The sequence below is a fragment of the Hemitrygon akajei genome, chromosome 11, assembly GCF_048418815.1.
Source record: "Hemitrygon akajei chromosome 11, sHemAka1.3, whole genome shotgun sequence".
In the NCBI taxonomy this organism is placed as follows: domain Eukaryota; kingdom Metazoa; phylum Chordata; class Chondrichthyes; order Myliobatiformes; family Dasyatidae; genus Hemitrygon; species Hemitrygon akajei.
This window is the reverse complement of record NC_133134.1, coordinates 163,193,254-163,207,463: the sequence shown is the minus strand read 5'-3', so window position 1 is coordinate 163,207,463 and position 14,210 is coordinate 163,193,254. Positions and strand designations below refer to the sequence as shown.

Below are 14,210 nucleotides of genomic sequence, written 5' to 3'. Positions count from 1 at the left end.
CTGACCTGATGAGTGTTTCTGACATTTTCTGTTTTTTTTCCACAGATTTCCAGAATCTGCAGTTCAAAAAAATTATACTATGCTACTCAGTCACAGGATGCCCCAAAGTGTTTTATAGGAAATGAAATGCTTTAAAAAAAATCATTTTAAAAGTTTAAATCGCTGCCCGCACCCCACCCCCACCCCAAGCTAATAGCACCATAGACCCGTAAGTAGAAATGCTGGAGGAACTCAGCAGGTCGGGCAGCATCCATGGAAAGGAATAAAGAGTCGAAATTTCAGGCTGAGACCTTCAGTCAGGACGCTGGCCAGCCCTTAGTCTTCACAGAAGCCGTCTGACCCACTGAGTTCTTCCAGCACTTCACGTGTTGCTCCAGCTTCCAGCATCTGCTGTCGCTTGTGTGTCCATTGTTGAGGCCAATTCTGCCATTCACTTTAGGTCACACTTCGCCAATTGCATACCCCTGCCTTTCCCCCCTATTCTTTAATACTTTGGGCCAATGTTTCCTTAAGGTTGTCATAGCCGGGGGTGGTATTGGGATAAGCTCCCACTCCCTATTAAATGCTCCCAATGGCGTACATCTCAGTTAGCCTCTGACAACCAAGTCCAGCTCCCGGCCTTCACGTGTGGTTTAGCTACAAAGCCCGGCGGAACCGTTTCTACTGACAGGAGAAGGGGCACAGGTGGGTTACTGGGCCTTAAAACCAGTCCTTCGGGGCAGATGGGGCCTGTCAGCCGTGCTTGCGGCTCATCTAGAGGGAGGAAAACTCTGATCTCAAAGCACCGCTGCCTTGCGGCTGTCCCCACTCATGGGGAAGTCTTCGGGAAGAAACTCCGAGGGAAAATCCGGAGCTGGAGTTCTAGGCTGAGTTCAACTTTTCTCGCCACCGCTGTACCACTTTCTGCTGTTCGTTTGTGTTCATCAGCTGCATGGAGAGGGGAGACTGCTACGTGGGCAACAGCTTGTTCTCCATATCGTACTGTCCTGGCTACAGCTTGCAACGTAGAAAGATAGGACGCAATATCCACGATCGACCCCGATCAATGGAGACCTCTCTTTGGTCAATTTAAACGTACTAGGTCTTAAATTTCAAACTACCAATTGGTGTGGCATCAGTTTCCTTAAAGGAAAAGATTTCCAATATTTCCCCTACTTTGTACCCATCGTGTTGCTGCTTGTCCCAGCATCACTAATTGGCACAACATTGTGGGCCAAGGGGCCTGTATGTCCTGTGGTATTCTGTGTTCTACACATATTCCGAAGACCTCCGGGTTAGTAGGTTAATTAGCCACATGGGCAGCGCGGGCTCGCTGGGCTGGAAGGGCCTGTTACCGCGCCCTATCTCTGAATAAAAATAAATAAATGTCAGTGATAATTAAACTAATTCTGATTGATAATGAGACTACCGTCCATTTGAGAGAAGATGGAGTGGTTTCTTACCCTGTCTGTCGAGGTGTACTCGATACTGGGCATAGGCCCTTTATCGCATCACCCCGGACAGGGCTGAGCTCTCTGTGAAGTTAACCCGGGAAATGTCCTTTCAGAGATTCGGGAATCCGGGGAAGCGCGCAGTTTGCTAGCGGAATTCGCAGGGGTTGCATCCGAAACGTCGACGATTCCTTCCCTCTTCCCCGTAACCTGATGAGTTCCCGCAGCAGAGGCCAGCCAGGGACATCTAAAAGTCACAACAGTCCGCCACACGGTTTTGCTAGCAGCTACTAGGTAAAATGGTGCATGAACATGCTCCTTAGCATCCATCCTGGTCTCTGCTGCGGGGGTAGGAAGATCGGTGAGGAGAGAATGTAACATTTATACATAGCAGGCACAGGGAGCTGGGGAGTATGTGTATATATACCTCAGCTCTGGATGTCTGGCAGAGAGCCGGGATTGGGCTTCTGATTGATCTGAATCAAATTCCTCTGTCGGGAATGGCCAGCACTTTTACACGGGAGCAGCCAGATCGTGTAATCCACGGCGGAAAACATTAATGTTTGCACGCCATTAGCCAAGTGTGTCCCGGAGTCCAACTCCGGAATTATCCATGTGGAAGATAAGCACGCAGCGAGATGCCTTGCAGAACGCAGAATACTGACAACAAGGAGATGGCTTACCGAAGACAAATTAGTTGTGGATCGCGTACTGTGTTTTATCTTTCAATAAGGCGCTGATCTCATATCCTTTTCCTCAACCCAAGACAAAACACGCCTGATACGTGCCTCAGAGAGAGCACGTTGTGCAGAGATCGGCCAAATCAAGACGATTTTTCATTTAGATCTGAGACTCCAAGAGCGTCTCCTTGACTTCATTGGAAACCTCAACGAGCTGACGCTAAGGTGGATTTGCAAAGCGTTATAATTGGTCACCCGTGTGTCCAGTTAATCTACCAAACCCATAGCAGCCTTTGGAATGTGGGAGAAAACCGGGGTCTTGGGAGGAATCCCAAACATAGGGAGATCATACAAACACCTTGCAACAGTAAATTAAGACAGCGCCGGAACTGTACCCCGTCGCTGGACGCGCTAACCACTCCGCTACCGCGCCGCCTTAAAGAAGGACCTACTGCAGAGGGACCCGATGGTTATAGGGAGAGGGAGGTTGTATCGCACTAAACATATAATACTCAATGAGCCTGTTAGTACTAATCCTATCAGCGTTCATTCCTGGGATAACGTACGACGCAATATCAATGTACTGTCGCTTGATAAGGCATATTTATCAACTGTATATGGAACAAATACTAGTACCGCACTAGTATAAGCGGAAGGACCTGTTTCTGTGCTGTAGTGCTCTAAGACTGTATTTACCCAAACCTGTCAGAGCGCACCGTGAGCTTGGCCTCCACGTATGGATCAATGCGGTGGCGTGCGAGGGTGGCCCATGACCCGGGTAGTAAAGCCCAGGTGCTTTTACTACGTATTCCCCAGTCCGGTAGAGTTTAGTGTAATTTAAACAAGATCAACTCGGGCAATTTGTACTCCCACTCCCCAACCCGCTGTTCCCTGTAAACTGCGCGGGTGCGCGGCCGCACCGTAACTGAAACGCTTCCGCGCACATTGCTTTCGTTATCGCGCAGCTCGAATTTTATTTATTAAATATACAATTTTAATCTAAAGTGCCGCGCATTTTTCAGGCCGTGTAAGATGTTTCTGCTCGGAGCAACGGATGGTCCGCGCAGCTGTAAGAAAAAGAGAACATTGCCCCAACCCCTCACCAACTAACGCAAAACAGCTGCGTCTACAGGTTCCTCCTGGATTTCCAGCTGCCTCGTAACCAGGGGGATCATAATACTAGGGACATTTTAACGAGAAAGGTGGGCGACGTGCCCCATATTGCCCACATCCCAATTAAAACAAGAAATTAGGCACGGGGTCATCTGTACTTTTATCTATAATCAGTTCTGGTCAGAACTCCATGTGTTCCAGGATTCAAAAATGGACCGGCTGATCTAGAGGGTTGACATTATAGGGGTGTGTAAAATCACAAGGGGGAAGGAAGTCACTGAATTTTCCCCAGGGTAGTGTCAAAGTAGGCAGTCAGAAACCTTTTCTTAGAGTAGAAAGGTCAAGTACTAGGGAACGTGGTGTGAGATGGGAAACATTTAAAAGAAGTGTCCAGGGCGAGTTTTTTTTTGTTACGCAGAGAGTGGTGGGTGACTGGAACGGACTACCAGGGCTGATAGTGGAGGCAGACACAATAGAGGGGTGTAAGAGGCTGTTAAATAGACACATGAATCTCATCTGTAAGAAAAGGAATCTCAGGAGAGTGAATGACCCTCTGGAGGTCGGGGCTGACCATGGGTTTTGCGTCCCATATGTCTACGTGGTAGACAAGCCAACACAGTACGGTAGGGAGAGCAAGCTGTCGCCCATGTTGCAGACTCCCCCTCTCCGTGCAGCTGATGAATTTAAAGGAACGGCAGAGACCGATACAGTTCGGCACCAGAGGCGTCGCACGGGTTGCCAGTCAGCATTGAACTCAACCTTAGGGACTCCAACTCCGGAGCTTTCCTCTGGGTTTACTCCCGAAGCCTTCTTTGAATATGTAGTGAATGGAGAGATATAAAGATCATGCCCAGACAGAAGAGATTTAGTTTAATTTAGTTTAGTGTTTGGTACAGACATTGCGGGCCGAAGGACCTGTTCGCCTGCGCTGCGTTCTCGAAGGCAAAAGTATAAGGCGAGAGGGGCAAGATTTGAAAAGGGAGCTGAGGAGTTGACTAGCTCAGACTGGGATCGTGATCAGTACGAGTGATCTATAACTGTATAATCCTGTTAATAATCACAATGCTCTTCTATAGGGGGCGGACCAATAACGTCCTCTAACTAAAACAGGCTGGCGGAGGAGAATGCCCGTTTCTCATCCACTAGCATATTTTAGTTCGTGACGCACAGTGGTCCATCAACTCGGGCAACCCATTCTCGGAGGTCGTGTTACTAGGACCCAATCTAAAGACTTGAGGCGTAATCCGTTGGAGTCTTGCAGAAGTGCCTTCTGTCACAGTGTATGTCTAAACGAGTAAACAGTGCGGGAAGAGCCAGCCAGTTCACCCTCATCACAAGAACCCAACTGTTTTACTGGTATGTTTCTCCTTTCACCTTTACGCAATCCTGCAAAATAAAATTAAACACTAAAAGCAGCAAATTTAAAGCAAAAATGTTGTAAAGGAAAATCTCTCCATATTCTGGCATTCAAAATGCCATTCATTAGCTGTAACCGCTTCTACTGTGCTTATTGTCCACAGATATTGACTGCAATTTACCGGTAACGACAGGATGTTCAGCAAACTCCACAAGACCCTCTGTCACGTGTGTGGGCGTTATCCGGGCACCAATTGGCTGATCTATTCCCGAAATTACAAGAGCGCCGATAATTCTCACGACCCTGGCTGAGGGTGATATGCGTTGGGATCGTTAGGGACAATACCAGGCGTTGTACAATACGATTTTTACAGCTTTTGTGCCGCTCCGTAAGAGCCAGTAACGTTTGACATTAGAACCTATGGTACGTTTTACAGAGACGCGGGAATGTAGAGGCTAGAACCTGGAGCAATGAACACGTGGGAGGACCGCGGAGCGTCCGGCAGATTCCTGGAGGCAGAGGGATGGCCGATGGGAGGATCTCGAACTGAAGCGTCCACCGATGCCGCTTGGCCCGGAGAGTTTGCGCAGCAGTTTGATATTTTTGGCAGGTTTCACAAAGCCTCCCGAAGGAGGACCAGGGGTTTATAGGGGGAGGCAATCCAGTCCGGGGGCAGCTGAAGTCACGCCACCAGCGGTGGAGAGATTAATGTGCAGTGGGATGAGCGTGCATGCCGCAGAGGGCTTCAGAAGTGGTCGGCGGGGGTGGGGGCTGGGGGCGGGAGCACGTGCAGGAATGCGGGGTTAAAAAGCACGAGACAGTGCGGACTAACGACACCAGGAGTCTCCGCGCTGGCCGGTTCACTGACTAAAGCAACCTCGGTAATCGCGCTGTACTGCTGCGCATTTCACGCCGTACCCACGCGATTCTGCAGTTGCAGGAAATCCAGAGTAACACGCACAGAACACGGGAGGACTCTGCAGGTCAGGTAGCGTGTCTGGAAAGGAACAGAGTGCCGGCGTTCTGGGCCGACGCCCTTCAACAGGACTAGTCTCGGCCCCGAGCGTCGACTGTTCAGGTGCTGCCTGGCCTGCTGAGTTCCTCCAGCATTTTGTATTTAAATCAATGATAATCTGATTCTGATCCGGCAGTCTTCGGTCACCACGTAGGAGACGACGAGTCAGCGGGATTTACACCGGCCTTAGGTCGGATAAGAGAACGTTAGAGAGCTCAGAGCTATTTATATCAAAACAGCACCGAATCCCTGAAACAGAACCCCCGTCTGCTTTTATTTCTTCACATTTTGGCTAGATACTTTAAAAAAAACACATTTACAACAAACGGATCGCAAACACTTAGGAAAGGGTCAGATCTCCCCAAATGGAGACAGACTTCAGCATTTTAAAGTGTCGCTTTTGCCCTCGCTCTCTGTACTCGCCCGCAGCACGCACGGCCCAGTGTATCTAATCTGCGGAGAGAGCCAGGGCTTCAACGTTCAGGTCAAAACTGTTCAGTGTTCAGTGTGCTTGGATGAGTGATTGCTCGAAGGACGGGGGGGTTCCAAGACGGTGTCCATACTCCCCGTGCAAACAACAACAACAAAAAAGGCTTGCCAAGTGTAATCTGTTGTCAGATCGCTTTTGGCCGCTGAGTCCTAGGCCAGTCGCCGGTGACGCTCTTCTAACGAAACGTCTCTCGGTGTCTCGCCGCCCCTCGCTCGACATTCACTGGCGCTGCATCCGGAGAGCTGCTTGCCCCCTGATCTTCGCAAACCCGCTCTTCGCGTCCTTCTCTTTGACCTGAAAAACAATTAGTAAAAAGCTCCTTATAACATCAACAGAACCAGTCGCAATCATGGCTCAAAATCGTAAAATAGTTTTTTCTCTCTCCATAATTTTGCCTTCACACAATATATTAAAAACAAATTTACCTATACAATGTTCCGATTTTAAGCATCAGTAATATCCAATTTGCAATTTAATTTAAAACGGTGTTAAATATACAGGATATTGTAAGTTAAGGGGGAAACGCTGTTTTTATGTTTGTAGTTCGGATTTGGTAAGGTCGCTAAACTCCAAATGCGAGACAAGAAGCGTGGCCCATTTCAGAGGTGATCGGGTAACATATTAATGACATGCTATTTGTAACTGTAGAACTGTAACCAATTTGCAACGCGATACAGTTCACATCGCTGTTTGTTCTATGTGGGAGTCACTTAAAAAAGTAAACCTGGCTTCCTTTACCTTGTCCTCCACCCCCCTCCCCCCCCATGCTCCGATTCTCAAGCGCACCTGACAGCTTTCTCCGCCACCCCCCCCCCCCCCCCAAATATATGTGTTGCTCTTGTAGCCCCCAGTAATCGTTTATTCGAAGGAAGTTTGAGGGCTTAACAAACAGCGGCGTCTAGAAATGACACCGCTGCCTGGTATTAAAGCACACTGCGGTTTCAGATAGTTTAATCGCTCAACGAGGAAATAGCAGTATTGTAAACGAACTGGCTGATTGCTGATAATCTCACAAAGCAGGCCAATTGTCAGTAAAGCAACAAGGCATGTAAAGATATTAAAACTAAATAACAAAGGTCACTCGGGCCAATAGGTCAACGTTTTGTTTATACTCCAAGCCAGCAAGTGTTTCTTCAGTTGAGGAGTATCTTTAAACAATCCAGAAATATAACTTCACATAAAATAACAAACACTTTTCCTGGAGGCACTCGCAAAGTTATGAATTGCAAACATTAATTCGTATTCGAAATAATGATTTTCCTAGGGGAGCCGTTCTTTCATACAGGGACTGCAGAAAAAAATATTTTAAATTTAGTAAAACAAACACCACATGTGGCGCAGTTCGTGACGGAAGTGAGCTACAATGTGTGTAATTGTATTGAGCGGTTCAGGTGGTGTCCTGAACGTTTAGCACAAGGTTGAGGAACTTATGAAGGCTGGCAGGACCCATTTAATTTGATACTTTGCATTCACTGCCAGCAGTTTACTGTTATTGATTAAACAGAGTTTGGAGATTTAAAAAACACTACAGCATCGGCACGCACAACGCGTAGGAGGGATCTAGGTAGGTGAAAATAAAGGCCATAAGGATTTGAAAACAAAATCTCATCTGCTCTGCTTCTCAGTAACGAGACATCGGCAAAAATACAAGTAATATAACATATGTTATGCTGTTTTTTTTAACAGAAATGAAGTTCGGTGTCATTTTGAGTAAGCTGATTGACTTTCCAGCGACCTCATTGGTCGTTCCCATCTGTCACTTTCCAACAATTTAATTGGTTGCGATAAGACGAGCCTATTTTAGTTCACAATAGTCCAAAGGATGTTAAAAAGTTATTAATCACTGATGTTTATGGCTGACTGTTTATGGTTGTTAAACAGAGCGAGATGAAAGACTTCGTGATGTAAATAATTTTTACATCTAACAAAACCAAAATGTATCACGAGCGCAAGGGAATCTGCAGATGCTGGAAATCCAAGCAACACGCACAAAATGCTGGTGGAACGCAGCAGGCCAGGCTGCGTCTATGGAAAAGAGTAAACAGTTGACGTTTCGGGCTGAGACCCGTCATCAGGGCCAAATGTATTGTCATTTTCTTATTTGTTTGCATCAGTTAACAAGAAGAGAAATAACACCATAAGACATAGTAGGCCAGTCGGCCCATCGAGTCTACCCCACCATTCCATCATGGCTGATATATTATCCCTCTCAACCCCATTCTCCTGTCATATTGCCGCCAAGCTTGATTGCGCAAGATAAATCTGAACTTCAAGTCCACTTTCCTTTCTGATCCTCGTCGCTCCTCATTATTTCAGCATCCACTCCCTCCCCCCACCAAAAGATGGTTTCCAACAAACACGAAAACCCCAATCTGTATAAACCGCTGATGCAGAGTATTGCAAAGGGTTACAATCCTCAGATTTCTTCTTCGTTTAGTTCGAAACGGGTGCCTCCGCGTACCAGGACTATGCATCACTCCCACTTTCTTCAGCTGAAGAAATAGCCTCTCACCATCTTTTCCACCAGTCTGACTCAGAATTCTTCGTCACAATTAGACTGGCTTTTCCATCTCTCCACATAATTCTCTCCCCTCCTACCAAGGAATGACAGAGCCAATCGACCACCCACTGACTCATAGTCAAGCGAATCTTCCTTCCTCCCGTGGCATTAGAAGCTTCCCAAAATTCTCCATCAATTAAAAAAACCCATTTTGTTTAACGTTTGACAATGGATGACCCGGTAGCGTGGCACTTTGCGCAACGCTTCTCAGCGCCGGCTGTTAAATCTGGGTTCAATTCCCACTGCTGTCTGTAAGGAGTTTGTACCTTCTCCCCGTGACCACGTGTGTTTCCTCCGGGTGCTCCGGTTTCCTCCCACAGTTCAAAGATGTTTGAATTTGGGCTAGTGAGCTGTGCGCACGTTATGTTGGCGCCGGAAGTGTGGCGACACTTGCAATCCTTGCTGATTCGATTTGATGCAAACTATACATTTCACTGTACATTTCAACGTTGCAATGTACATCTGACAAGTAAAGCCAGTCTTTTACCTTTCAGTATCTTATTTTTTTTGTGTAAATGGTACTTTAGATCATTAGCAGATTCATAATATAACTAAACATGCATTCTATTTGAGCTACTTAATTTAATTTTATTTCATTTAAATTTAACAAATAGATTTTATTGTAATTTATAGTTTGTTTTATTACTATGTATTTCACTGTACTGCTGTTGCTGCTGCAAAAAAATCACGACATATACCAAAGATATTAAACCTGATTCTGAGAATTTTGTTCAAAATGATTGAAATTGGAAATAATGGGCAAATTTCTCATTTGGGGAAACTACGTTCTGAATTACAGGATTATTATCTGGATGGGTTTACTTTTCCATAATTTCAACTCAAATTAAATATTATTACACCAGTATCAGTATTTTAATTCAAATGGGCTTCAAAAACGTATTACAAATTTTGACAAGCATGTTATCTATAGCATCTGTTACTATGAATAAAGGGTTATTATGTTGTTCATTGACCTAATTGTTGACTAAATCAAGGGCAAGTCTGATGGAATATTAAGGGAATCAGAATGCTGGCTGATTTGGAAGGAAAGTGGACAAGTTACCTACTAAGCCAGGGGTTCCCAACCTTTTTTATGCCATAGACCCCAGGTTGAGAACCTCTGTCTAGGCAGTGACAATTGGGAATGATGAGCCTTCTCCATCTTCTACATTCTTAAATAATCCCTCATTTGCAACATGCTCTCCCCAAAAAGAGTAGGAACTTGACAAAAGGGGGTTAAAGTATTGGGGCATCAGTTTACATTCTGCAGTCAGCCTCTTGCCAGTCAATTATAGTATAATTTGTAATCAGACTGATAAAAGTTCAGCCTGACCTAAACCAGCATGTGCAATTTTATTGATCCAGAATATATTAATGATACATTTTCTCAAGCTATTTGTTGTTGAGAAATGCTGGAGAAACTCAGCAGGTCAGGCAGCATCTGTGGAGAGGAATAAAGAGCCAACGTTTCAGGCCAAGACCCATCAGGGCTTCTTCATGAGGCTTGATGAAGGGTTTCAGCCTGAAACTTTGGCTCCTTATTCCTCTTCATTGACGCTGCCTGACCTGCTGAGTTCCTCTAGCACTTTCTTTGTGTGTTACTCTGGATTTCCAGTGCCTGCAGAATCCTATGTGTTTGTAGGATAGTATAGCAAAGGCCCTTTGGCCCGAGATATTTGCCAAAATAATTGAACAACTAACCGAATGAGCTCCTTCTGCCTTACCAAGGTCCACAATTCTCAGTCCCTGCATATTCATGTGCCTCTCTAAGATTCTCTTAATCTATGCTATAAATAGATCAACTTCACTAGCATAGATGAGCATTGAAATGAATTCACTAAAATTGGAAAAAAATATTAGAAAGAAAATCTCAGTTGGGGAAACTGCATTCTGAATTACAGGAATATTATACCAATGGGCTTGTTTCCCATTACATCTACTCAAATTGAATATTACTACACTATTATCAGTATTTTAATTCAAACGTACATCGAAAACTTACTTCAAGTTTTGACAAGCATATTATTTTAGCATCTGTTAATCTGAAAAAAGGGTTATGTTGTTTGAATGATGGTACAACATTGTGTTCTGACCACCACCAGGGCACGAAAGAACTTCACTCAGATCCAAACAACAGATTTTAGTTGTGTTGAATGAAACAAGTTATAGAGCTTATGTCACAGTTTTCCTGTCAGACAGGTGAGCTACACTGACCCAGGAATCAAGGGCAGATCCACAAAGAGTAAAGTGTACCTGCTTAACCTTTGCCTATTATCATTAGGTTGTTCTCTTTGGGCACTTCAGCCATGTTAATAAAGTACACGTTTTCAGTTTCTTCTGTGGAAGAATCAAGATACTCAATTTTCCATTGAAAGCATGGAAAATTCCTAATTGCATTTTTTTTGGCTATAAGCTAGAGAATTGCAGGAAATAGATTCACATAGAACAGATGGCAATATTTAGAAGTTGTGGAAGTCAGAAATTATATCAATTTTGCAAGCTGCACTGTCACATTTCAACTACTGTCTACAATGATTGTTTTAGAATTCTTTAACGTGGAAAAGTGGCTAAAATCTGAAAAAAAAACTAAATTAGATCGTTACAATCACAATAATAAATGCACAAAAATCAATTCACCTCAAGCCCTTGTATTGGCGAGGAAAGAAGCTTCTTTAAACCAGTTTATACTTGGGTAAGTGGCAAAAAATTCAAGTAAGCATTTTCAATAAAGTTTAAAATGTTATGGTAAACTTTATTCAAACTTTGTACATTTAATTAAGCTGAATTTCAGCATTTTGAATTTATTTTGGAAACATTGGTGACAGGCTATAGCACAAAACTCTGCAAGTTTACATATGACATTTTGGTTAGCAAAAATGACACATTTAAAATTTGAGGGCAGAAAATAAGTGCATGTTTGTTGACCTTGTTTCTATAGTGAGTGCTGTAATTTGTATCGATACAAATGCCATTACCTTAAAACTCTAATCGGGAGCATATTATTAGATCACAAGTTGGAATACAAAGTCTGTAGCTGAGAGATCATCAATGTTCCCTCTATTTTTTTTTAACAATTGCCCAGACCAGCCATTGACCTGAGCAGGAAATTTTTACATGGCCTGAAAACTGCTTAGAATTTTAAATGTTCTTTTTAGGAATATGCATACGATGAATATTTAGAATGAATAACTGTGCTTCGGTTATTGCATGGCCATGCAGCTTAGTGGGAACAGTGGAGATCACCATGGTGCATATTTATAATTGGGGCTGTAAACTGTAAGCTGTAAACTTCCTACTCCCTTAGACTGGTTTAAGACAAACTTCATAATATTAGACCACTATTCATTCAATTCCAGTAAATATTAAGACAAAACATTTTAAAATTCATGAAACAGGAGTGGCAAATATAATTCCAAAGCATACCAAATCACATTTGCTTCAATAAATACTAAAATAAATACAAATTCATACATTTCTAGTAACAAAACCATGAAAACTACTTATTTAATTTATATCTTTCTATAGAGATAAATATGATAAATAGATATGTAGATATATTATCATATGTTGATAATACATGTGATTCTGATTCTGACATGTTCCATAATTTTCTCAATTTTAATATACAGTGATATTGCAAGTCTTCACAGGAGCATTATTAAAATAAGACATTGGTCAAAAGGAGGTTATATTAGAGAGCTAGAGAAATGGTCCAAAATAACTCTGGTGACAATAGAAACATTTAGCAAAGGCATAATGATGTGAACAGGAAGGTTGGGACTGCAGACTTTAGGGAAACGTGGAACAGAAGGCTATAACAGGGTTGGAGAGGAGTGTGTGGAAAGATTTGAACTCAAGAATTCTGCATTGTTGGAATCCAAGTGAAGGTAAACAGGTGATGCAGTAACTCCTTCAATATTCTCTAGTTCTCTCATTCATAGCACTCCCACTCATAAAACGTTGTAAGCCAAATTTTCACATTTTATTGTACCATTTTGTGAAAGAATCAGATCGTCACTTTGTTCATTATAAATCCATGGCCCTTAAAACCTTTCATATATTTCAGTGTGGGATGACCAACTTATCTGAGGCACTTTGGAGATGGAGTTCTGTTTGCCTTTTAAAAAAAAGAATTACAGTTGGTAGCTGGAATCTGGAATGAGTTACCCGAGAAGGTGGTGGTAGGCAGATGCTCTCACAATGTATAAAAAGATTAGCACTTCTAGGCTTAGAAGACTGTAGACTAAGACTGAGAGTTGGTACATGGGTTTAGTATTGATGGGTACCTGATGGTCAGTATGGAAGTGGTCGGCGGAAGGGCCTATTTTGTACTCTATGACTATATCTATTTGGGTTCTAATTGGTATAGATGGACTGACTGAACTAGACCCCAGTTCAGTTTCTATGAACTTTGGACATGGTTGAGACCCCTCTTTCAGGCGTTCAAAACACCAGGACATCAGACCCGTACAGTAGTGAGGCCCTTAGTTCTGGAATCCACGCACCTCTCGGTAAATGCTGCGTCTGAATTGGATTCTAATTCAGAAAAATAAACTGCTGGAAACTTGGCTAAAAATGCAAGATGTGGACTGGAGAGAGAGAGAGATGGGGAGAGAGACGGGGAGAGTTAGGAGAGAGAGATGGGGAGAGAGACGGGGAGAGTTAGGAGAGAGAGATGGGGAGAGAGACGGGGAGAGTCAGGAGAGAGAGGTATAGACAGAAGTTTCTGAAAGCTGGCAGAGATGGAGAGGGCCGAATGGCCTTATGGCGCGACTTTCTGTCTCTTTTTCTCTCTCTCACTCTCCACACACTGGCCTTTGAATTGGGGTTTAAAATTTCAGATGACCCCTCCTTTGCTCCTTCACATCCCCAAATGATCTGGCTGCAGACTGCGAACGGAGAGACAGAAACACCACCTACCCCCTTCCTCTGGTTGCTGAGACAGAACGTACAGATAGACCTCGGCTGCTGTCCCTCGAACTCGGCCTGGCTGCTGTAGACGGCGGTGAGACATGGCTGTCCATCCACGCCCTCCTCCCCCACCAGCAAAATGTTGCCGAGGTGGGAGATGTAGCTGGACGCCAGGCGCAGGGTCTCAATTTTGGAGAGCTTCCTATCGGCGGGCTCGGTGGGGATGAGTGTCCTGAGGGCGCTGAAAGCGGTGTTGACGCTGTGAGTCCTGTCCCTCTCCCTGGCGTTGGCCGCCTGTCTGTGCTTCACCACCACCGAACCCTTGGAGAAGGATACCTTCCTCCTCTTCGCTACGCCGTTGCAACAGTCGAAGGACCGGTCGGAGCCGTCGCTTTCGCTCTTGTTCTCGTCATCGTCCGAGTGCAGGCTGATGTCCGGGTAAAAGTGTCGAGCGGAAACGGGGCGCAACATGGTGAAAGCCATGGTTTGGCCCTCACACGCCCTCCCCTCCCCTCCCCTCCACTCCACTCCCCGGGTGTACGCAACCTGGCAGCTGTTAACTGTACGTCCCGCGGAGCCGCCAAGCAAGAAGTGCCAACTAAACCCCTCGCACACCGCCCGACCCCACAACCATTCAGATCTGCCGAGATAAAA

General features: G+C 44.6%; 1 protein-coding gene across 1 annotated transcript; it reads right to left on the bottom strand.

Annotated features, from left to right (window-relative positions):
- Positions 1-5,841: 5,841 nt before the first annotated feature.
- tcf15 (transcription factor 15) lies at positions 5,842-14,163 on the bottom strand. Its single transcript, XM_073062128.1, has 2 exons — positions 13,566-14,163; positions 5,842-6,379 (listed from the first exon to the last, which is right to left on the bottom strand). Exons 1-2 carry the CDS (start codon positions 14,037-14,039, stop codon positions 6,305-6,307), a joined length of 549 nt encoding a protein of 182 aa, XP_072918229.1. The 5' UTR covers positions 14,040-14,163; the 3' UTR covers positions 5,842-6,304.
- Between the last annotated feature and the right edge of the window lie 47 nt (positions 14,164-14,210).